The 26033-nt window shown below is 44.6% G+C and overlaps 1 protein-coding gene across 2 annotated transcripts in view; it reads left to right on the top strand.

Annotated features, from left to right (window-relative positions):
* Positions 1–10259: 10259 nt before the first annotated feature.
* FRY (FRY microtubule binding protein) overlaps positions 10260–26033 on the top strand; it is a 309064-nt gene continuing 293290 nt past the window's right edge. For both annotated transcript variants that reach the window (XM_036251399.1, XM_036251398.1), the window contains exon 1: positions 10260–10680. In XM_036251399.1, the coding sequence (XP_036107292.1) occupies positions 10611–10680 (70 nt within the window). In that variant the 5' untranslated portion in view covers positions 10260–10610. The remainder of the gene's footprint in view (positions 10681–26033) is intronic.

Here is a 26033-nt window from a genome sequence, read left to right as displayed (position 1 = left end):
AGGATTTTTATGCTTTTGAGTCTATGTTTAAGCCTTTAATCCATTTTGAGTTTACTCTTGTGTATGGTGTAGGAAGGTGGTCTGGTTTCTTTTTCTGCATGTATCTGTCCAGTTTCCCAACACCATTTATTGAATAGACTATCTATATACCATTGTATGCACTTGCCTCCTTTGTCAAATGTTAATTGACTGTTTTTCTGTTGATCTATATGTCTGTTTTTATGCCAGTACCATGCTGTTTTGATTATTGTGGCTTTGTAGTATAGTTTGATATCAGGTAGCATGATTTCTCCAACTTTGTTCTTTTTTCTTAAGATTGCTATGGCTATTTGGCACCTTTTGTGGCTCCTTATAAATTTTTGGAAAATTTGTTCTAGGTCTGTGAAATACACCATTGGTATCTTGATAGAAATTCTGTTGACTCTCTAGATTGCTTTGGGTGATGTGGACATTTTAATGATGATAATTCTTCTTATCTATGAACATGGTATATGCCTCCACTTGTTTATATTTTCCACAGTTTCTTTCTTCAGTGTCTTATAGTTTTCCAAGTACAGGTCTTTTATACCCTTGGTTAAATTTATTCCTAGGTATTTTATTTTTTTGAAGCATTGTCAATGGAATTGTTTTATTAGTTTCTCTTTCTAATAGTTCATTATTAATGTATAAAAATGCACCTGAGCCCTGGCTAGTTTTGCTCAGTGGTTAGAGCATTGGCCTGTGGACAGGAGAGTCCCGGGTTCGGTTCCTGCCAAGGGCACATACCTTGGTTGCAGTTTGTCCCTGGCCCCGGTTGGGGTCGTGTGGGTGGCAACCACTCGATGTGTCTTTCTTACATTGATGTTTCTCTCTCTTCCTTCCTCTCTCTCTCCTACTCTATCTGAAGATAAATGCAAAAAAAGTGTCCTCGGGTGAGGATTAAAAAAAAAATGCAACTGATTTCTGAATGTTTATTTTGTATCCTGTTACTGTACTGAATTTATTGATCAGTTCTAGTAGTTTTTTAATGGAATCTTTAGGATTTTATATATACAGTATCATGTCATGTGGAAATAATGACAGTTTTATTTCTTCCTTTCCAATTTGAATGCCTTTCATATCTTCTACTTGTCTGATTGCTGTGACTAGGACTTCCAGTACTAGGTTGTATAAGAGTGGTGAAAGTGGACTTCCCTGTCTTGTTCCTGACCTTAAGGGTGATACATTTAGTTTTTGCCCATTGGGTATGTTTTTGGTTATGGTTTTGTCATATATAGCCTTTATTATATAGAGGTATGTTCTCTCTAGTCCCATTTTTCTGAGAGTTTTTATCATAAATGAGTGCTGGATTTTCTCTGCATCTGTTGATATGATTATGTGGTTTTTATCCTTTATTTTTTAATGTAGCTTGTCATATTTTTTGATTTGCAGATATTGTACCAACCTTGCATCCCTGGAATAAATCCCACTTGATAATGGCATATGACCTTTTTAATGTATTGCTGGATCTGGTTTGCTAATATTTTGTTGAGGATTTTAGCATCTATGTTCATCAGGGATACTGACCTATAATTTTCTTTCTTTGTAGTATCTTAATCTGGTTTGGGATTAGGATAATGCTGCCCTCATAAAATGAGTTTGAGAGTCTTCCCTCATGAATTTTTTTGAATAGTTTGAGAAAGACAGGTGTTAGTTCTACTTTGAATGTTTGGTAAAATTCACCTGTGAAGCTGTCCAGTACAGGACTTTTGTTTGTTGGGATTTTTAAAATACTGCTTTAATTTCACTACTTATAATCTGTCTATTCGGATTCTCTGATTTTTCCTGATTCCATTTTGGAAGATTTATGTTGTTGGGAATTTTTCCATTTCTTCTAGATTGTCTAATTTGTTGAATAATTGTGCACAATGTTTTCTTACAACCCTTTGTATTCCTTTGGTGTCAGTTGTTACTTCTCCTCTTTTATTTATGATTTTATTTTTTGGGGTCCTCTCATTTTCTTTATGAGTCTGGTTAAAGGTTTGTCAATCTTGTGTATGTTTTCAAAGAGCCAGCTCTTGGTTTCATTGATCTTTTATATTGTTTTTTAGTTTCTATGTCATTTATTTCTGCTCTGATTTTTATTATTTCCTTCCTTCTACTCGCTGTGGGCTTTGTTTGTTGTTCTCTATCCAGTTCCTTTAAATGTAAAGTTAGATTATTTATTTGAGATTTTTCTTGTTTCTTGAGGTAGGCCTGTAATGCTATGAATTTCCCTCTTGGGACTGTTTTCACGGTGTCCCATAGATTCTGTGTTGTTGTGTTCTCATTTTCATTTGTTTCAAGTTATCTTTTGATTTCCTCCTTGATCTCATTGTTAACTCATTAATTGTTTAGTAACATGTTATTTAACCTCCATGTATTTGTGTGTTTTCAATTTTTTTATTGTGATCGATTTCTTGTTTCTTCATTCCATTATTGTCAAAGAAGATACTCGATATAATTTCAGTCTTCTTGAATTGATTGAGATTTGTTTTGTGTTCTAACATGTGATCTTTCCTAGAAAATATTCAGTGTACACTTGAAAAGAATGTATAGTCTGCTGCTTTGGAGTAAAATGCTCTGAAGATATCACTTAAATCCATATAATCTAGTTTGTCATTTAAGGTTACCATTTCCTTGTTGATTTTCTATCTGGAAGATCTATCCATTGATGTCAATGGGGTGTTAAAATTCCCTACTATGAATGTATTACTGTCAGTCTCTCCCTTTATGTCCATCAAGATTTGCTTTAGCCCTGGCCAGTTTGGCTCAGCGGTTAGAGCGTCGGCCTGCGGTACAGAGAGACCCGGGTTCGGTTCCCGCTAAGGGCACGTACCTCGGTTGCAGTTTGTCCCCGGCCCTGGTTGGTTGTGCGGGTGGCAGCCATTCGATGTGCCCCTTCACATCGATGTTCCTCTCTCTCTCTCTTCCTCTCTCTCCCTCCCTCTCTGTCTGAACAAAAAAATGCAAAAATGTCCTCGGGTGAGGATAAAAAAAAAAAAAAGATTTGCTTTAGATATTTTTAGATGCTCCTATGTTGGGTGCATAAATGTTTACAAGGGTTATATACCCTTGTTGGATTACTCCCTTCATTATTATGTAGTCTTCTTCTTTTTCTCTTACTATAGCCTTTGTTTTTAATTCTGCTTTGTCAAATATAAGTATTGCTACCCCAGCTTTTTTTTTTAAATTTTCATTTGCATGAGATATCTTTTTCCATCCCTTTACTTTTAGTCTATGTTTATCTTTTGTTCTGTGGTGAATCTCTTGCAGACTGCATAATAATGGAAATATTTTATGATCCAATAATTTTAATGCATCTATGAGATGCTCCTTTGTTTTATTCACTTATCATTCATATGGGGAAAAATCAATGTTTTCTTAGGTCTCTTTTAATGGCAAATAGTGTTTGGGGAAGGGTGATGATTAATATAAATATAATTGTTTTTCATCCTATTAAGTGTTACTTATCTGTGCCTTTTTGGCAAATAATAATGTACAAAGCAAATGCCATTTTTTTGCACCTTTAGAAAGGACTCAATATTCTATAGTCATGTATTAATTGTTGGCTACTATTATAACTAGTTACATTGGTCCTCTTGGTCTCTTAGTGTAAATAATTTCTCAGGTTGCTGGTGGTATTTGAAAATAGGATAGTAAAGTTATCAGTTCTGTTGTGTGCTTTCATAATAATGGTCAGTGGAGGAAACCCTCCCACACTTTCTCTTTATATGCATGTCTACAAATACATACAGTGTTAAATTCTACATGGGCCTTGCATTTGCTCTGCAGAAGTTGACTTCAAATCTTTATATGTGCAGAATTTGGGAATCACAACATCTGGTTTGGACCCTAGGTTAATAATATCCATCCAAATATTATGCAGACCCTACCTTGAGAGGTTAATAAGAAAAACAAATTAGATAAATTTTGAACTGTATAAAGCCAACCGGAATCTCTACTCAGCTTGGCCCTGGGCACCAAAAGTTAGAAGCACTAAAATAAATATTACTTTTCTATACATGCTTAGGTTTTCTTTACCTGTGCAAAACTTCAGAGTTATCCTGGTAGCCAGCAGGGGTGTCTGGAGGTGGGAGCCCACTTTGATGAGCAGGTCCTCCTCACCCCCTTGTCCTCACCTGACTGTGGAATTAAGGAGACATTTGGTACTAGGTGTGCTGGGCTCATTGCTGGCTATAGTTCTGCTGCTTAACAGCTGTCATCTGCCTATGAGCTCACTTAATCCCATAAAACACGTGTGTGGTAAGCACTATTGCACAATCAGGAAACTGAGGCTGTGAAATGGTCAACAACTTTACCAACAACACAACTCCTTCCTGACAGAGCGGGACCAGCCCTTGTGTACCATATCACACCTCTTCTAATGACTGTTCTGTTAAGATTTGCTCTTGAAGTCTCTGTTCAGCTGTCTGGAGCAGTGTTGGAGATGACCAGCTGTCATCTCAGTAGTTACACAGATGCTGTCCCAGTGCCACTTTTGGAGGGTGCCCCGCAGTGCCCAGAAATGCAGCCCTTTGTTCAGCATTGTCCATACAGGTAATCTGAAACCTGGTCTAGCACAATGTCTCGACATCAAGCTGTCATAAATGCAGTTCTTCTAAACAACTCGAAACTTGTAAAATACCTTAGATGCCAAAGAGCTTATGAAGGGGGCTTTCCTTGTGGAACAGTGAAGGGGATGGCCTTCAGGCTTGTCCCCACTCTCTGCTGCCATTTCTCAGTGTCACCCATTGTCTCCTCCTGTCCCCATTGCTTTAGACCAGCGATTTTCACCTGGTGCACCACAAGAATTTGTAAAACATGCAATATCTTAGAGTTTCAGATAAAATAAAAAAAAGACAACAGCCAACACAACAATAGCTGTCCAGGATAAATGAATCGACATTATACTTGTTTTTGTCAGATTAGCAAAAAATGCGACATTTTTCTGGCGTGCTGCAGTGTTTTAGTGATTAGTGTGTGTGAGCCATGAGGTGCAGAGGGTTGAAATCGCTGCTGTAGACTAGCATCCACTTCTCTTGTCTTGGCCTCTGTTCTGTCCCCTGGCCTCGGGCTGCAAGGGGGGACGTTCTGCTGCTATCTTTTGCTGAAAACTATTTTAGGAGACATAATTTTCCTTATTTGTTCTGGATCTGTGCAAGAACAAGCTGTGCTTTAATGAAGTTCAGTTACATTAAAATGTTTTTAATGTATTTCAATTCATTAAAAACAATTATTTGCGATTTTTTAAGGGAATGATGATTGCATTTTATGTTTACGCAATGAACACTTCCTGTTTATTCTCTATTTCTGAGCATGGATAGATCAGTCCAAATCAAGTATCTAAAAGAGATCAAAAGAGAAGTTTATGACTTTCTCTACACTTGGCTCTTTAGGTTATCTCTGGATAGCCTTTTATTCTACTGCATAAAGAAAAACAAACCATCTCCGTAATTGTCACCATTGATCTCAGCTGCTGATGTCTTTCTTTTTTTTTTTTTTTTTTGGTATGTGCCCCTAGCGGGGACTGAACCCAGGTCTCTCTGGTCCACAGGCCGACGCTCCAACCACTGAGCCAAACCAGCCAGGGCTCAGCTGATGTCTTTCTAACTCAACCCAGGTGATGCTTAATCTGACTTGGCACAGTGTACTGCAGTAGTAGGGATATAGTATATCCGATGTGTTTTTGGACTTTAAATCTGCTGATCAGAAACTAATAAAGCGATTTTTTTACAGTAAGTGATTTTCCTTTGTTCCCACAGGGTGCTAGGTAAAACATTTCTTTCCTTCCTAATACAGTCTGAGCTTGTCACTGTGACAGTGGTTACACGTGTGTGCCTCTGTGCAGCCATCCCCAGGGGAAGGGCGGTTCTCATCCTAACCCAGTCACGCCAATCAGATGCTGTAAAATCATTAGGCGTGGCTCTTGGTGCTAGGTGCTAACGAGCATCCAGATTACCTGCCGAGCTTTGCTGACACATTTTTTTGAACACCACACATTTTAGTCTAAAAAACTGTCACGAATGCTAGAAAAGGGGAAATTAAATATGAATTAAAACACAAACCGACTGCGCTTCAGTTGCGTGTTTGTTTCCACAGGCAACGACAGCACTAAGCGTGCGCCCGAGGCCTTCACGGTGCCGGGCGCTGTGGGGGAGACACGCTGAGGGAGACGCAGCCTGCTGGAGGCAGAGGAGGCGGCAGGCTGCAGTCAGGATCAAGGCAGGACGTAGGGAGAGGCCCACGTCCCCAGACCACGGCCGTGGAGCAGCCTCAGACCCGGCTGAGCACTGGGCCTCGGCCTTCCTGATACGCTGTTTTCTCAGTTTGTACTGCACCAGTGCATCAGGTGTCTTGACCACAAATAGGGCTTCCTTCCTGTGGATGAGTATTGGGTAGATGGGCCCCACACCAGCGTGGGCACAGCCCATGACTACCCCTTTGCAGCCTGGAGAGTACAGTTCAGACTGGATTTCCACCTTCACCCCCCACCCCAGGCCAGGTACCCTTGTACAGACGACAGCCCGTACCACAAATCAAATTAACGTGAACAAGAATAGCATTCTTCTCTAGTGTCCTCTGGGTAGGGACTAGACCCCTCAGGGAACAGTTCCCCCCCCAGGCCAGAGCTCCCCAGGCGGGGAGGCAGTGAGTACAGCCCACCCCTGAACAGCACAGGCTTGAACTGTGCAGGTCCACTTATAAGCAGAATTTGCTCTATGAGTACTTTGGAAGAATTTTTGGAGATTGTAGCAGTTGGAAAAAACTTGCAGATGAAGCTTTTGATTTTCTTAATATTTTCTTCTCTCTAGCTTTATTGTAAGAACACAGTATATAACACATAATACATACAAAATATAACTTAATTGACTATTTATGTTATTGGTAAGGCTTCCAGTCAACAGTAGGCTACTAGTAGTTACGTTTCTGAGGAGTCAAAAGTTATATGTGGCCCTAGCTGGTCTTGCTCAGTGGTTAGAACGGGGGCCCACGGACTAAAGAGTCGTGGGTTCCATTCTGGTCAAGGGCATGTACCTCAGTGGCGGTTCGTCCCTGACCCTGGTCAGGGTCATGCGGGAGGCAATCAGTCAGTGTGTCTCTCTCACATCGGAGTTTCACTCTCTCTTTCTACCCCTCCCATCTATCTGAAAATAAATGGAAAAATATCCTCGGATGAGGATTTAAAAATAAATAAATAAAAATTGTATGTGTATTTTTGTCCATGGGGTAGAGGGAGGGGTGATCAGCTACCCCCAACCCTGTTCGAGGGTCAGCGAGGTCCTGGAGAGCCAGTGGGGCCTGAAGTGCTCTAGTCAGTGATAAGGAGGGTGAGGATTAAATATGATAGAATACGTATTTTTAGCACAATGTTAATGATCAGTAAGTGTAGATGGTGTCACTCATTGCTACCACTCGTCTCGGGTCCCTTTTGGGCTTTTCCCCACTCTGGTACTATTTCTTGAAGTCTCCCACTTTTCCCCTATTCCTGCTACCTTTCCGCCAGTCCCCAACACCTGTGCCCAACTCCCAGCTTCAAGATCCATTCTGTGTTCTCCTAAGATATTTTTAAGATATGAAAACTGAAATAATTTTGGGTTGTGTTAAATGACAGCTGAAGTCACATGGAAACCAGGGACAGATTCAGATTTTATTACTGTATTTTAAGTACCTCTGTCCAGGCGCCTGTTCTCAGCACATTTTTTTAATAACGCCCCTTCTCCCTCAGAGAAAGAGAGGAGACAGAGGATAAAGGTTTATTCGGCAGGCAGCAGGTGTCATTCTATTTGATCTGTAGATCCTTCAGCAAAACAAAGGCCTTTTCTGTTGGTGTACAATATATGCTCTCTTCAAAGACACTCAAATGAGGAATAAAAGCACACACGGGACAAGATTTCAGGTTTAATGGCAGAAACTGGGCACTTAGTTGTTGATTCATTCTTTTTTATTTATTTATTTTATTTAAAAAAAATATGTCACGGATGTTTCTCCTTTTCCCCCACTGACACCCTCCTCCCAATCCTGGCCCCCACTCCCTGCTGATTCATTCTTCACAGGCAAAACCAGATGCCATTAGAAACATTATTTTCTAAATAGCATTTAAATTTTTATGATAGTTTCCTCTTGAAATATATGTAAGAGGGGCTTTCTCAACAATTGCTATGTTTATAGAAGGATTGAAAACTTTGAAAAGCCAGTTAAGATCTCTTTTATAAAGTTAACAGAGAATCTGTGGATGCCTGAGTAACAATATATTCTAGTATGTTTGCCCACTGCTGCTGCTGTTGTTAAATGTCTCCAGCTTGCTGTCCCCAAATTGTGCCTGTGGTGTTTAAAACTCATGTTCCGCCCGGCCAGCATGGCTCATGAACTGAGTGTCGTCCCACTGACTGAGAGGTCCCAGTTTGATTCCCAGCCAGGGCACATGTCTGGGTTACAGGCCTGATCCCCAGTAGGGGGCGTGCAGGAGGCAGCCAATCAATGTTTCTCACATTGCTGTTTCTCTCTAAAAAAATCTATAAAAACAAACAAACAAAAAACTCCACATATACCTTCTAAGTTACATAAATGGTACAAACGTGTGTTCAACCTAATTTTTAAAATTCTATTCTGAGTCCCTAAGGGTTCATAATCAAAATCAATATAGCTAACATTTCGTTGTTTACTTTATGCAAGACACTGTGCTAACCACTCTTCATTGTAATGTCATTGAATCTTCCTAACAATCATGTGAGATGGGTACCACTATTATTCCCAATTTACAGAAGAGAAAACTAAGGTTTGGTGAGGTTAATAGCTTGCCCTAGGTTTCATAGCTAGTATGGGCTGATGCCAGGTGGGACCAGGGACATGTCCTGTGAGTCTTTGGGCTCATCAATTCCAAGACACCAAGCCGCTCCCTGGTCATGCACTGGGGAGGCACCAGCAAGATGCACGTGGACATTAGTTGTTTTCGGATGTAATAACTGTTTCAAGGTAAAACCTTTGAGTCTGATTTCACCTGGAATCCACACATTCAAATTACAGTACAGGTGATAAAACAAAATTAGCTCATCAAATCTCATATGCACATAAATGCAGAAGAACCCAATCTGATGAGAGCTTTCATGAAAATAAAGTGCTGTGAGTGGAGTTTATTCTAGGGGTTTGTGCTTGCCTTTTGTGTATAAGTAAGCAGTTTGAAAGGCTCATTATATTTAGTGTCTTAGGGCATAGTTTTAAAAGTCAAATTTAAAAAATTCTTAGTCTTAACAAAAAGTATATTGTCCTCATTCCCTGTCATTCTCAAATGAACTGTTAGTCTAGGGAGTCCTTTTTGTGTGATGCTTTGAGGGGGGTGCACACAATTTTATGCTAAGTAATTATCAATATGATTTATTAAAGATTCTATGGTTTATGAGATGGTTGCCAAATTCCACCTACTCAAATGTAGCCTGTCATAATTAAAATACTCTCATTTAGTGCCCCGGTCAAGCTAAATGATAATGAGAACAAAGCTAACCCAAATCAGGACACCCGATACCAAGATTTCATAAAGTAAAAGCCATTGTGCAGCGGGGAACCTAATGCTTTTGCTTCTTTTCTTATCCTTTTAGTACAAATAAACTAAGCTTTATTGGGCTTAGAAATGAGAAGAGAAACAAAAAGGTTTGAGAAACAGATCCACTGTGGAGCCTGACATTCTGTAAATAAGCCCACTGAGCCGCTGGTACTGGCCCCTTGGGCAGCCCACGTTGGGGCTCATGTGCCCCTCAAAGTGACAGCATTTCTGGGCGGGAGACCACAAAGTGCAGAGCCCACTGTGCCGGTGAAAGGAGAGGGAGAACACCCGGGCGAATGCTTGTCCCTGTCAGCTTCCCTGCTGCAGGGGCTGAAGGATGGGGCTGTTCAGAAACGTCACTGCAACCAGATGCCGGAGTGCAGCCGGCGCTGCAGCACAATGCAGCTGCGTGTCGAGACCCACGCACGGGGAAGCAGCCCCGCCTGGGCGCACAGGGCTGCTCTCCCGGAGCATTTCTGAACCCAGAGGATCTGCAGAAGCTTGGAAATTCCTCCTGCAGCTGAGTCAGGGGCCCAGGGAGTTGGGGCTCAGGTTGAGGCTGCAGACAGGGGGCGGTGCTCCCAGCCAGCCCATCCCTCATCCTTCCGCGCCGCGTGGGTGAGAGCTGGGCCGAGGCTGTCCACACAGCCGGGAGGCTGACCCAGGACCTCCCTCCCCCGAGAGCGCTCGCGGGGCTGCGGGGCTGCGGGTCCTCGGACGCACCTGGCGGAGCGGAGCCGCGGGCAGCCTGCAGCAGGCGCTTCTGGCTATGGCAGCTCAGAAATGAAAGCAGCAGCCACCGCCTCTGAGAGCTGCAGGGAGAGCGGCGCCCGGCAGATAAGGAAAATAAGAAGCCAGTGCTGGACCCAGAGGAGAAGCCGAGCATCTCAGTCCTGCTCCTCCGCGTCCTTTACCTGAAGACTCCCTGCCCTCAGGGAGGTGACCGCCGAGCCTTCCCGGTGCGCTGACCCCCTGCTGACATCACTGACCTGTGACAGGCACATCTCCACCGCGACCTGCGCCTCCTGCGGCTCCCAGCCCAGCCCCAGCCTCTTTGTATGCCGCCGCCGACATGGCCAGCCAGCAGGACTCTGGCTTCTTTGAGATCAGCATCAAATATTTACTGAAATCCTGGAGTAATAGTGAGTAACAGAACATAATCTGTTTGTCTGTTTGTTTGTTGGCTGGATGTTGCATAAGGTTGGAGAAATAAAATCTCAACTGGATGCATATGCTTGTGAGCCAAGGAAGTTCTTTTTTTGCTTCCTTCTGCTGTGAAAATCGAAATGTAGTGACCAGCCGGCTGTCCTCAGGTGCAGGGGCTGCGGTGGAGCCCCAGCAGGTCTGGCTTGATCACATTTCCCGGTGAGATGGCCCCTCCGAGTAGGCAGCACACAGGAGGGCACTCGGGCTGCATCTCCTGGCTTGCTGGCTGTTTCATATTTATTTGATTTGCGCAGGCTTTATCTCAATACTCTGTGACCTGTGGTTTGACCAGAGGGTGTAGCAGGGTTTCAGAGTACTTCCTAATTGTTTTATTAGGGTATTGTCTAAAGACAAAAGTACTTAATAGTCCAAAACCTCATCTTTTTTAAACACAGGGGTATTTGCACGTTTTATTTGATGTTTCTTGTGTGTGTGGACAATGCTCAGGACGTTATTTAGTACTTGAATTCTGAACAATCCTGATGTTTGCTCTAGTCCAAATAATGTTCTTGTCTGAAATGTAAACAAGCGAGGTTCTGACCATCATCATGCATTAGGATATCAGAATATTCTGGCTTCTGGAGTTCCATCTCTGACCTACTTAGAGGTTTTAGCTATAAAGTATTTTAAAAAGACAACCTCTATGGCTTTGTGGATCAAGAATCACGAAAATGAGGCCTTCAGGGGATCAGGGATGCCTTGTGTTTTTGGAACAGTTTAAAAACAAAGTCTTCCCTGTTTCACCGGCAGCCTTTGTACTTGCTCTGGGTAATAGATGGTCAGGTATTATAGATCCCTAGTTGTTTGGAATTTTAAATTTTTTTCCGAGAAAAATGTTGATGTTAGACTGGGTGCATACTCATTAACCTACCTGTGCGTAAAGACCTGGAGATTAATTATCTCTTACACAGATGACCTGTGGCCAGGATTATTCTCCTGTAAACAAAACCTGGGCAGGAGAACCTGAGCCATAATGGCTTTGAGAAAACCGCCAAAGTCTCTTCTACCTTAAGGTATGCAGGGATGTCACCTCTCAGGGATATTCACAGAAACCATTTTTTCATGGTCATTTGCATCACTATGTATACTACGGGGCTGGTTGGAAGCTGTTTCTACAAGTGGGAAGCCATTAGGAGCAACACTGTCACCCAAATAGCATTCCTTTATCTGTTACAGTCATAACTCATGTATCGGGTGCAATCCTTCCTACCCCAGGATGAATCTCCCTTTGTTTCTCCACCCTTTGATTAATGAAAAGAATTTGACATACAAGGCTCTTTGTGGAACAGTTTTCCAAACACTGGAAAGGCCTCCTGTGTGTCTGACATCAGCCGGTGGTTTCAATCATCGTTTTGTGTACTCTGACGCCAGATTTTTTTTCCCATCAATTTTTGTCATTGCTTTATTAGATTGAAAATTGTGCTCTGACCATACTGAGGACAGTGGGATTTCTTTTAAAATATTTCTCCCCTTGACTATTTTTAAATTACTCTAGGCAAGGTATATATTCCCTCCACCTAAGCTGTCCCTATTCAACCCACACTCACATAAGAAAATGGCTCAAAATGACTGTTCATTTATATTTGGGGAGCATCTGGGACATAATTTTGAGTTATTGGAATTCATTCAGCAACTGTTTCTTCAACACCTACTATGTCCAGGCTGTGTGACTACAAAGGTGGATAAGACAGGTCCCTGCCCTGGTTGCAGCGTCTGCACTGCAATAGAGAGAGCCTGGTGTTTCCCAGCGTTCCTGTGGGCTCAGAATGTTTTCAGTCCTGTCTGGAGAGAGGAAGAGGAAATGTGCTATATGCTTAGTCTTCTTGAAGCTTGTTGCAACACTAACCTGCTTGTAATCTAGAATAGCTCCCTGTTCTACATAGTTTCAGAAGCAAAGAGAGAAAGGAATTTGTCTGTATGGAAGACAAAGTAGAAAAAAGAAGCCTTAGGGCTTTAAGTACTCAAGGTAACCTGGCCGGGAGGTACGCAGGACAAGCCGCCCGCTGGCCCGGCATCTCAGGATTGAGGGGAGAACTGTGAGGAGAACCCGTGGGAGAACCAGGCCCCTAAGTATACTGCAGTGCTGGTTTATAAAAGTGCTACAATTAAAAAGCAATAAAACACCCTCTGTAACTGTGGCTGGCTGCTTTGCAAGGTGGTAGTAAGAGGAAAGATAATTCCTTGAGCTTTTCCAAGATTTTCTTTTTTTGAATGGCACATTGGAAGGAAAAGGTAATTTTATATATTGAAGAATTAACAGGTCAATTAAATTGAGTCAGTCATTGCCTGGTGAGGTGCTAGCCTTCCATTCCGTTCGCGTTGACGCCCTCTTCCTCATTGGCGAGCCCCCTCCGCCTGGCTGCCCTTCACCGCAACGGCCTTGGCTTGCCCGGGGCGTCCCTTCTGCACGCCTCCCCACTCCTGCCAGGCCTCCCCCAGCCTTGCAGTGACCCCTACTCCCGCCCCGTGGCAGTCAGTCTAACCTGGAGTGCTCCAGAGGTCACTGAGTGGTCTGCCTGACAGAGCCTCCCGGAGAGGCTTCTGCCAGCATTTTGGAGGCTATACCACAGCTTCTCTTGCCCCCCAGAGTCCGTGACCACCATTCAGGACCCTCTCTGAACTCCTCGTCCATCCTCTCAGGTTGTTTCTGCTCCCACCATGTTTAATCTGCGCGCCCCCCCCCCCCACGCACACACACATTTCACTACCTTGCTCTCCAGTCCGTGCCCACACACACGTCAGCCCTGAGCTGGCACACCTGTGCCAGGCACACATGTGTCACAGGAGCAAGTAGGCCCGGTTCCGATCTCTAGCTCCTGCACTTGTGTGGCCTTGGACAGCTGACTTCTCTGCCTCGATGTTCTCATCTGTACAGTGGAGGCACAAATAATGAGTAGCTCACAGGAGTAAATGAGGTATTAAGATGTAAAGCACTTAGCACAATTTCTAGCATATTGATACTATTTTACCACTTATTGAGCATTTACAACAGACTCCAATGCTCCCTTCTCCTCTAACCCCACTTAAAATCAGACTTAGGCCACGTTTGCTCCGGGCGTTGGCATCCACAGGGAGTCATTCTGTGTGGAGGCGGCTCTTCCCAGCCCTGGAGAAGGGCCCTGCATCAGATGGGCTGAAACTAGTTGCTTGCTTTGGGCCATTTTTTCCTAAATTGACCTTTTTTTTATCCTCACCTGAGGACATTTTTCCATTTTTTGTTCAGATAGAGTGGGGGGTGGGGAGAGGGGGAGAGAGAGAGAGAGAAACATTGACGTAAAAGGGACACATCGAGTGGCTGCCTCCCACATGACCCAACCAGGGCCGGGGACAAACCACAACCGAGGTACGTGCTCTTAGCGGGAACCGAACCCGGGTCCCTCTGGACTGCAGGCCAATGCTCCAACTGCTGAGCCAAACTGACCAGGGCCCTAGACTGACCTTTTAACTTGACTCCTTTTTCACCTCAGCTCTATTAGGATATCCCTACCTTCCCTGAGTGCACACCTTCAGCAGGGGGTGGCCTGGGATTTGCTCAGTGGCAGTCACCTTGGTCTCTCGGGTTCTCTATAGAAAAAGCTTAGAGCAGATGTTCCAAACTATTTTCCGGAAAGGAAGGCTTGTTGAGTGTTGATGGATAGAGTGGTTGTGGGCTCTCCCGCCGATCTGAACGCTCTGACCAGCTGTCCTGGTGTTTACTCCGCCCTGATGGGCAGTGCACACGGGCCCAGTGACGAAGGTGCAGTCAGAATCCGTTCAAGGCCTTCATCTTTCCGGGCCAGTGTGTGTCCTTCCTCTAACATTTGGCTCCCCAAATGTTAGGGAACCTTTGGAATGCTTATTAACTCTTTCAAGTAACAAGTCAATTAATTTCATTGACAAACTGCCCTTTGCTGGTTTTGGAAGGAGCGGGTTGGTGTGTGTTGTAAATGTCTAGTGTTGCTGTAGAAAAATCTGCAACAATTTTCAGAATCGAACATGGCATTTTTCAGCTAGTGAGTCAGGTTGTAGTGGGAAGGACACTGTTTCTGTCCAACACAGAAACGCAGTTGGTGTAGGGTTAGCTCCAGGGACAAAACAATTCTGTGCAAGTGAGGGTCGGAAACCACAGCAGGGCTCACGGACCCCGTGCAGGGCAGCCTTGCATTCAAAGACTCAAAGACAAAGGTTTCGGAAAAGCTCAAGATGTTAGTTTTAGCCTCTTTGTAGAGTTGGTTCAAATAAATAGAAAAGTAAAGCGGTTTAACCAAGTTGCCTAAATCCAGCAGAGCAGTTCTCACCTCGGTTCTTCCCACAGGGGAAGGTGCCCAGTGCTGACCCAGCACTCGGCACTGCGCCAGGGTTTCTGCAGCCCTGCTCCCTTCTGCGTGGGTCATTCATAGTCCTCATCAGATCAAAGCCCCAAGTCAGCCCTGTCCGGTTCGGCTCGTGGCTAGCCTGTTGGCCCATGGACCAAGGAGTCGTGCACTTCAGTTGTGGTTCGTCCAGGGCCTGGTCGGGGTCATGTGGGTGCAGCCAATCAATATATCTCTCATATCAATGTTTCTCTCTCCCTCTCTCCCACCCACTCTATCTGAAGATAAATGGAAAAAAAAAAAAAAAAAAATCCTCAGGTGAGGATTTAAAAAAACAAAACAAAACAAAAAACCCCAAATCAGCATCCACTCTAAGTAGACGGGGTCTATCCCTGGGTTTATGATGAAGGCAAACTGGAGGCGTTGTTGTTGGTTGGTTGGTTAAACATATGAACAACCCTCGAATAACATATGGCCACATTGGCCGTGGGCCCACTCTGTGTCAAATGCTGTGCCTGGTAAGGTATATGTAGGACAACCACATCATCACTTGTACAAACTGGGACACCTTGGAGAGTGCAAGTTAACATGCTGGGACACTGGGCATGAACTGGGACAGCCTGGCCAAAGAGGCCGTGTGACCCCTCTATTTATCACCTTCACTCTTTCTAGTAACCCTGCAGGGTGACGTATTAGCCACATTTTACGGATGAAAAAAGAAAAATGGGAGTTGTTGTGTGTGGATGGATAGAGCTGGTGTGTGGGCTCTCCCACTGATCTGAAAGCTCTGATTGGCTCAGAGCCAGGATGCTGGGCAGTGTCATGAACTCCAACCCTTGCCCCATTGTAGTTGGTAATATTTTTAAAATCACCCATAGTATGATCAAAGAAGTGAAAACACTTTGCAGAACTTAGTGCTTTATGGGTACTTTCATTCTTGATGTCTGATGCCCTGCTAATTCTTAGCCTCCTCCCTGCCTGGGTACCCCTGATGGGCTCTTTCTGTCACCTCTCTCTCTCTCTGTCCCTCCCCCCCCACTCTCTCTCAGTGCTGGAGACACCACCATCCCCTTAGCATAGACCTGTTTGAACGACCTAAGTATCGACGTCTTCATCATCATTATTACAAATAAAACACCCGTAGTTCTGCCCACTATGGTCATTTGATGTCACACACACACAAGGATTATAGTAAAAGGGTTCATTTCTTCTGTTAGGAGTGTTTTATATTGATTTCTTCCATTTTTAAAGTATATATAAATTTGTAATTTAAATGACTCCAGTAAATAAAAATGTATTCATGATCTTTACTTCTTTTAGAATTGTACTTTGCTTCTTACTGAGGTTTCTCTGATATGTTGTATTTTTTGTTTTTCAATCCTCACCCAAGATATTTTTCCATTGATTTTTAGATATAATGGGAGGGACAGAGGAGGAGGGAGGGAGGGAGGGAGGGAGAGAGAGAGAGAGAGAGATTGATGTGAGAGAGACACATTGATTGATTGTCTCCCACACGACCTTGACCAGGGCTGGGGATAGAACTTGCAACCCAGTTACGTGCCCTTGACTGGAATCAAACCTTTGACCCATTGGTGTGCAGGCCGATGCTTTAACCACTGAGCCAAACCGGTCAGGGCAGTTGTATTCTTTTTAGGAAACAGTAGCAAACCCCCAAATCTCTGTAGCTGTGAGAATAGAGAGAATATTCCCAGTGATAATGGAAATCTGCCTGTAATTCAGGTGTCTCATTTCACCTGATAGCTTCAGTTTCCACCACCATAAACTCTCCACACGCTGGGGTCACAAAATGATTCCATTTCAATGTCTTTTCCTACTTTTGCACCAAGAACTGAAGGGTCAGAGAGGCAAACTGCTGTGGGCAGGAGGAGCAATGCCCGACAATGTTACTGTCCGGGAACAGCCCGGGGGTTGGAGGAAGTGGCCTGTGTCTCGCTATATCAACTGATACGACATGCAGATGTTCTCTTTATTTAAAAGACATCTGTTCTGAAACATTTTCTTTTTTAAAATTCTTTTTCTTGCCCTGGCCGGTTTGGCTCAGCGGTTAGAGCGTCGGCCTGTGGTCTGGGGAAACCCGGGTTCGGTTCCCGCTAAGGGCACGTACTTCGGTTGCGGTTTGTCCCCGGCCCTGGTTGGATTGTGTGGATGGTGACCACTCGATGTGTCCCTTTCACATCGATGTTTCCTCTCTCTCTCTCCCTCCCACTCTATCTGAACAAAATATCGAAAAATATCCTCGGGTGAGGATAAAATAAGAAAAATAAAATAAATTCTTTTTCTTTATTGATTCTAGAGAGAGGGGAAGGGAGTGGGAGAAATAGAAACATGGATGAGAGAGAACATTGATTAGCTGCCTCCAGTATGCCCCCCACCAGTAATGTGGCCCACAACCTGGGCATGTGCCCTGACTGGTAACCGAACCTGTGACCTCTCGCATGGGTTGACACTCAGTCACTGAGCCACACCAGCTTGGCTGTTCCGAAACATTTTCATATAAATGATTCATTAGTTCACTTTTGGGTACAGTTCAGTGAGTACAATGGGTTATATAGGTGCTGATTATCTTATCAGTAATGTCTATATTTTGAAGCTTATGTAATATTCAGAATGAGCCAACTCACAGAAGTGGGTTTGGGCTATTGAGAAATGACATTTGACTGTTGGGGCTCTTCTGTGGATTGAGAACCTCATGTAACGCTCTTTGTGTAGGTTCTTGGCCAGGACTAAACCTCACATTTATTTAGTGCCTTGCAGTTTCTTCAGTGCCTTCAAACAGATGACCTCATTTGATGAATGAGATGCATTGATTATGAATAAACCAGCTTCTTCTTAACTGTTCGTGGTTTGGCTTAATTCTCCCAAAGTTTAGCTTCTGTGGTATGACATACCCCTATCAGGTCCAAAAAAACAAATGATCACAGTCCACAATCTTTACACTGAATAGGACTTTTTATGCATTATATAGCTTGGCATTTATCACTTAAGATATACAACGATGAGTCCATCCAAAAGACATATGTATTAAGTTTTTCTAGACTGTATCCTAACATTTGTACCCTAGCATTTCCCTTAGTTTTTAGTTATCTTTTATTCATTTTTATAATCTTTTAATTTAATTATTTATTAAACATCTTTATTGTTGAATGTATTACAGATGTCCCCCTCTTTCCCCCATTGACTCTCTCCTCCCACCTCCTGCCTTCACCACACTGTCTGTTGTCAGTGTCCATTGGTTGTGCATATATGCATATAAGTTCTTCGGTTTATCTCTTCCCACCCCCCTTCCCTTTCAGGGTCCTCAGTCTAACAACCAATTTTTACTTCTTAATCCCTTCACCTTTTCACCCATCCCTGCAACTCCCCTATTTTCGTTTTAATGTAATAAGTAGAGTTGCTATGTCTCCTGGGCTTCCTAAGGTGGCCTATTGCAGTAGGTGTCCTGTAGGGTCCAGTGGCACAGCCTCCCTGATCATCCAGCTGGGCCCTCGAGGTGCACCCCTTGTGTGGACTGTACACCCTTCTGTTGTCATTGAGGCATGTCAATGGAGGGATTTACTCAGGCTGATCAGCTGCAAGGACTGGCTGTGCCCACTGACCACTGGCCTCTGACTACCCTGGATGATCAGCTGTGCAGAGCCCACCACACAGAGCAAGACTTACTTCAGCAGGGCTCTGGTACCCACTGAGTCCACTCATTGAGTGTGTCACTTGTGGAGGTGGTTGGGTGGTGGTGTTTCAATGTGGTCTGAAGCTGTCCACTGGGTGTGCTGGCTCTGGGGCAGGGTCAGCCACTGCCTGTGCTCTATCCAGGGCCACCCAGCATAAACTACAGAGTGATCTGCAGATGGCTGCTGCTTGTGCTGGGCTTGGAGGTGCCCAGGCAAAGCCAAGTTGTGAACCAACGCTGGTTGCTCCTAGTGCCGGGCCTGGGGCTGGATGAGCCCAGATGCTGCTTGTTTGAGAGAATTTGGGAAAACCTGAAGACAGGCCAATCCTATGGTAAAGCCACTGGAAACAGCGTGGGTGGGCCTGAAAGCTGGGTGGGGCGGGGCCTCAGGGAATCACCAGGGCAAACAGTGTGAGCCAGGTTGCTGGAGTCCCAGATATGGCGGCTGTCTGCCGCCCCAGGGAAGGGCTCACCAAAGGAACATCAGCCTCCCACAGCATGTCTGTCCAGGAGAAAGCTACCTCTCCAGCTCCTGCCCTGATGTCAAACAACTCCGTTCTTCCCTATATGTCTCCGGTGCCTTTCAAGCTGCCTCTCCAACGCTGGAGCCCAGGAGGGAGTCCGAGTAAGTCCGTGCGCGGGCCCTGTAAGGATTTTCCTGGGGCTCCAGCCGCCTCATCCTCCCTGAGCCTCAGTTCCCGCTGGTTTTACAGCCCGAAGTGATGGGGATTCTCTTCCTGGCACTGGAACCCTGATCTGGGTGCCTGGTGTGGGACGGGTACCCCTCTGTCCTCAGGGAGGACCTTCCCAGACGAGGTGTCCTCCTGATTTTTATCCGCCACACGTGGTGTGGGACCAGCCCGTCCGCCTTCGCCCTCCTACCAGTCTCCATGTGGCTGCTGCTTTAATTCCGTAGTTGTAGGGCTTCCATTCAGCTCGGTGTCAGGTGGTTCTGCAGTTTAGTTGTAACTTTGATGTGGCTGTGGGAGGAGGCGAGACCGCCTTTACCTACCCGCCATCCTGACCGGAAGTGCTCAGTTCTCCTTTGTAAGCCCTTCCTGTTCCCGAGCTTCTGCCACATGGTGCTGGGAGTCACCCCCTGCGTGCTCGCCGCCCCGTGGGAGGCTCAGCCAGCAGGCACCCGCTTCCTGGAAAGGTGCGTGGCATTTGTGGAAAGATAGTACACAACTTTCTGTCATTTGTTTCCTTTGCTGACTTTTCTCACTCGGTGGGTCCCATCGAGACTCCTGTCATGCTGCTCCGCACTGTGGGCTGCGTGAGGAGGATGCTGTCGCTCTGGGCCGAGCGTGGTGTCTCCCAGGCTCGGAAGGGCAGTTACGGAATCGCCTTTGCCATGAGAACATCTTTGCTTACTTTCTAGTGCTGGATTATACTAAAAAACTTACTATCTTAATGTCAACTTTTCTTGGCTATTGCTCTAAAATACCTTGGTACAGTGTCAGAGAAGCAGGGCAACCCCTTTTCAGTACGTTAGCATTGAGCATCCGCTGTGCACTAATTAGACTCACTGCTCTGGGAGCATGGCTCCTCCGTCCAGGGTCTCCGCGCCCTCCGCCAGGTCGGTCAGCACCCGGCGTTGGCGCGGCCGTCTCAGGACTCCCAGAGCCAGGGAGAGGACACTGGGACTTCAGAGACAGTGTGGCCTAGAGAGTTTTATTTGGGCTGATGTGTCTGATAGATCCTGTTGATTTTGACTTTATGGAGTTATAGTTTCACTGCATCAGAAAGCTATTGGACGCCTGGTGTTTGCAGGCCATGTCCTGTGAGAACATTTTAGAATATTCTGCCTAGCAGGATGGCTGCCAGACAAAGGGGAATGTAAATTATTTACCCGACACACTTGACCAGATGTCAGAATTTAGGGCAGCAAACTTTTCAGACAGGCATTCTTTCCATCAGGAAAATGGGAACAAGAATTTTATTAGAATTTCGTCCTGGGGCTAACTTAAAGTCTGTTACTCTTCCTTTGAAGTGGTCCCTCACTCTTCAGAATATTTATGGGATAAAGAAAAGAGGGTGTGTGTGGGGTCATATATCTCTGTAAGTTAAGTTCAATCATATATCTCACCTATATTCTTACGAACACTTCTTTCCACAGAACATACAGACACAAGCCTCCCAGTGTTAGCCCCGCAGAACCCCAGATGCTCAGCAGTGCAAGTTTATATTCTGCTAGCTTGTCAGACTCCATAATGAGTCTGATTTCGGTTTAATTCCTTCCTACTGTTTCGTCATTTGATGAGCTACAGATGGAAATGTAAGCCAAAGCCATAAAATTTCAGCTAATACTTTTTATTCTGCTGTAAGAATTTGTTGTCATGTCAACTTAAAGGAGTTGAAATCTTTTTTGAAAAGACATTCAAATCTACATTAAGTCCTTTTATCAACTTTAATTTGATACACAGCCCTGACTGCCTCTGCTGTTTTAAGCTCTGGCAAGTGCAAAGTTGTTCAGCAGTCAAAGATGGATTTGAAGTTTCCAGGACTTGGTGGCGGAAGCCACAGTACAGCATTATGGAAATGTACAATTAGATCGCCACTGAAGATTTCTTCTTAGGCTTAGGAACACTAGGCTGCCTTCTTTGAGTTCAGCCTTAAATAGGTAAATATGTATTTTGGCAGCCATGAAAAGGAAAGGGTATTAAATTAACTAGGGCAATACTTGAGTAAAATTCCATTTGAATGTTATACAGCTTTATGTAGGGAGGATTAGGCAAATCAATAAAACGCTTCCATTGTACAAATACAAGATTAGGCTTTTCTTCCCTGTTTCTATTTTTTTTTGTGTTTTGCTGTGTGTGACCTTATTTATGTCCTTCCCTCACTTCCTCATAGGAGAGGAACAAACCAGACACTTTGTCTCTAGCAGCCTTACAGGAAGGGTTTGAATACCTCCACTGAAAATTGGGGTTTCTGTAAACAGTATAACATTTGTCAGTTACTGCTCCCACGCTGTTGCAGACAGGCTGCAGGAGGGTGAGTTGTACATCACTGAACTTGACTGATAAGTGGAGACGGGACCTCTGACCAGATTTCTCAGCCTGGTCGGTTTCTCGGACGAGCTCACTTTTCAGCATTCTGAATAAGAAAAAGTTGTCACACTACACAGCCTATCAGGTTTTTCCTGTTGTTGTTTCTTTACACTAAAGTGACTGTGTATCAACTCAGTTGAGGTGAACAGGGCTGTCTCTTGATGTGAAGATAAGCTTTTGTTTCTACACAGGGAGGTAATGTGTTTATGGAAATTCCTGGCATTCTGGAGGTTTTCATAACACATGATCGTACAGGCAAAGGATGCTCTTCTAGGTTTGGGTAGATTTGTTTCAATTAAGCCATGTCGAAAGGCAAAAGGGAAGAAGCATGCAAGATGCCACTAAGATCATTCTGAGACACTGTTTGCTTGGTGACACCCTTCACCTTTATTTAACGCCCGCAGCTAGGCAGAACGCTCTGCGACAGGTCTAAACAATTTTAAAACGAAAAGAGTTGCTCTAGGTCAATACATTGCCTGTGACTTTAGCAAATTATAAGCAGTTACTTTAAAATTTACAAGTGAAAGCACCAATTGGAAGACAAATTGCAGTTTTTCTTTTTTAAAAACTCTTCTTTTCAACTCTGAGTTTTTGAAAACCATATTTTAAACAAACTCCCCTAAAAAGGAGGCCTGGCAATTGAATGACAGTGGCCATAGCTGAAGTATCACTCGTACTGCTTCAGCTCCCCTATAATCTGCTGCTTTTCTAAGGAGAATGTTCGTTTCCTCGGGGAGCTGAGAGAGAAGCCGAGCCGGGGCCCCAGTGTTCTGTTTCACTTCCCTGCTCCACGGTGACCCCGAGGCCAGTTCTCTTGTCTTCCAGGTTGAGAGTGCAGCCTGCCCTCTCCCGCGCTGTGTGCCGGAATGCAGCTGCGCGGACACAGGAAGACAAGAGACGTGTCGTCTTGCCTTGTGACCTTGTTCATTCACCGACAAACCCCGTCCCTGTCATCATGAGAAAGCTGATCCTCGTCTGTGCCAGAGGACACCCCAGTTAGGAAGGTGTTTGAAAACCTGGCCCGTTTTCAACTGAAAAAACAAACAAACAACAAACACCCACATTTTTTAAACTAATGATTTTAAATGCTTGAACTTTAAGAAAAACCAAAATTATGAACGAGAACAAAGATTCTACCACATTTTAAATATTCGTAAATCTGTTTACCTTACCTTCTTTTTTGTTAACCATTTTATTAGCCATTTCAATGCGTATGACGACTTTCATTGGGGGCGAAGAGTTCAAAATAAAATTACCATCTTTTGCAATGTGTCAACTGCTTTACTTAGGAAAATGTATAAATTGGAAAGGGTCGAGTAGGATTCTGAAGATCAGCGACTTTCATCTCAGAATCCCAAGCCCCTCGGCACGAATGCGGCGCATCAGCATCCATGCTGTTCACAGGTAGCATGATGTGGTGTGGTTAATACAGACAAGTAATTTTTGCCCTCTAGTGATTTGAAATGCATGTTATTTTAGGATGCTTTTGCTATCAGAACTGAACAACCTCATAATGGCTGAAAGAATAAAGAAGTTTAATGAGCTTGCTAACCCACAGCCTGGAGGTGGCGGGTTTCAGATGGGTGGAGAAGCCCGAGGACCCAGACTTGCCTGTCTTTAGAGTTGTCATGGCGTGGTCACACGGTGGCCAGCTCAGCTCTAAACATCTTTGCTTTGCTTAAGAGTCAGGAAGGAAGGAGGCCCAGCGTATGTCTATCTCCTGGAAAGAAGAAGGTGTTGCCAAAGATCCTAGCAAACGTCCACTTGCCTGCCTCTGCCTGGACGTGGGTCACGTGTCAGTCACTGGCCAGCTTGACTGGGATGACCATTTTGGCTTTCAGAAATAGGGATGCTTGCCCCAGCATGGGGCGGGTCCACCTTCTGTGGGACAAAGACTTCTCTACCTGCTACCCGAACAAAATGGGGATTCTTTTACCAAGGGTGAAGAGGAAACAGCCAGTAGTAACCACCTTAAAATGCAAACTGTACCATGGTAGATGCAGCATTTTCTGTAATCTTCACCATGACCCTGTTTTACACATACCATTGTAAGTGTTGGAACCAGGAATCAAACCCAGACTCTAGGATAAATGCCAAACAATGCTACCTATCATCAGTATCCACAAGATAAAGATATGAATTAACAGGAAGTGAAATTGATGAATCGCAGGTCAGAGTAGAAGTGTATTGGCTTATTGAAATCTGTCATTAGAGTAAAATGAATAAATATAGTAATTATTTGTTTGACTGCCATCTAACAGTAGTAGATGAAATATCCTTAATATTTCTGTAACAAAGTGAAAAAGGAAGATGCTTAATTTTGTCACTACCAAAAAAAAAAAAAAAGAATGTTTTTCTGTTTTCAGATATTTCCATTTATGTAGAAATATCAATATTTTCCCTTGAGGTTTAAATTGCAGTCTTATTGTTCAGATTTAACTACCAATTTGAGAGGGCTTTATCAGTCCCTGTTTTACCTATCCATGGCCCCTTAAGTTAGGTCTTGCAGTGGTTTAAGAAGAACAGTTAGCCCTGGCCGGTTTGGCTCAGCGGTTAGAGCATTGGCCTATGGACCTAAGAGACCTGGGTTCGATTCCAGCCAAGGGCACGTACCTCAGTTGGGGTTGTGTGTGGCAACCAGTCGATGTGTCTCTCTCGCATTGATGGTTCTCTCTCTTCCTCCCTCTCTCCCTCCTGCTCTGTCTGAAGATAAAGGCAAACATGTCCTCCAGTGAAGATTAACAAAAAAAAAGCGTCATGCTTTCCTTTCCCAACGACATCTCTCAGTCCGGGTCTTGGTCACCATCACCTCCCAGCCAGAGTGTTCAAAACTCCTCCTTGCTGGCCCCTCTCCTGCCACCACCTTCCAGGACAGTCTGGCCCTGGCCACAGCTCTGAGCATGATGTTCCCCTCTTGTGACTGTATGTTGGTGCTAAGTGGTATTTCTTACCCAGGGATTGTGGGATTGTGGGACACATGCTTTGATGTTGATGGTCACAAACACGTTGAGTAATTAAGATGTCGTTATGAATCGAAAGTCATCATCTCATTCACTTTGTTGACATATGTCTCCAATCCACTTGCTGTGGTGGGTTTGAGGGCTCTGTGGCTTGCAGAAATGGACTCAGCCCCTCGCCCACAACCTGGAGCCATGGTCGTGACTGGGATGCGGGGGTCATGCTAGAGATGCACCTCAAGGCGAAGGAGTGACATACACTATCGTGTGCATTTCACGCTGCTGAGATGTCAAGAGCCTGGGCCCAATGCAGAAATCAAGAAAAACCTTTGCCTAAAGTTAAGTCAGAGACGGACAGATAAGTATAACTGTCTGGTTACAATATGAAATGAGCCCAGGCAGAAGATCTAACTGTCGTGAAGTGTGCGCACTTTGGTGAGGCAAGGCCCACTCAACAGCTCTCAGGTGCCCCTCACACACAAAATGAGTCATCGAACTGTCCCGTTGAGCTCATTCAGTGTCACATGGTTCTGCTGGACAAGGCCTTTGTTTGGGGGGTGAGTAAGAGACTATCACTTCCTAGGCCAGGAGGATGAAAATGCTCTGGAAAGGGACAGAGATAAATTGTTGACATGCTCCTAGGACGTCCCTCTCCATTTCAGTCTGCATCTGACTGGGTCTGCCTTACACTGAAAGGTGTTTCCACGAAGTGTCTGCGGTTGACCCACACAGTGGAGAGAAGGTTAGAATGTTCTTTATGGACAGTGTTAAGTTAATGGCAGAGACCTAGCTCTGCCTGACAGTGCAGGGCTGGCAAAGTCCTGCGCTCAGAGCTTGAGTCCGAGTCTCTGTGTCCACTGCTTTAAGTGGGACGTTAATCAGGTCGAAAGAGTGTGCAGGAGCACCACCTCCTTTGGGTTATGTGCTTTTATTTTTTGATGGAGACAGAAGTGAATCCCACTCTTCCGTGAGCCCTGATGCAGACGAAAGTGGTACCACACTGGTCAGGTGGCGCAGAGAGGGCCGTTGTGCAGACCTGGCTCCAGTGTGCTCCCCGTGAGCAGCCGTGAGTCCCACACCGGCAGCAGCTCAGCCCGTGGCTCCTGGCCTGGGGTCCTTCTCCCGTGGAGGAGCCATGATGTTTTCCTTTGCTATTGTTTCTTTTTCGTTCCTATGTGTTTGACTATTGGATCCATTCATTTTGATCGTAATACACACTATGGGAAGAACTTATTTAAGACTTACTTTTTCCATACAATTTGGATAGTTACGGACATGTGCTTTGCCTCAGCCCTTTAC

Source organism: Molossus molossus, unplaced genomic scaffold, assembly GCF_014108415.1.
Source record: "Molossus molossus isolate mMolMol1 unplaced genomic scaffold, mMolMol1.p scaffold_m16_p_10, whole genome shotgun sequence".
In the NCBI taxonomy this organism is placed as follows: Eukaryota; Metazoa; Chordata; class Mammalia; order Chiroptera; family Molossidae; genus Molossus; species Molossus molossus.
Note: the sequence above shows the minus strand (reverse complement) of the source record. Positions and strands in the feature narration are given on the sequence as shown.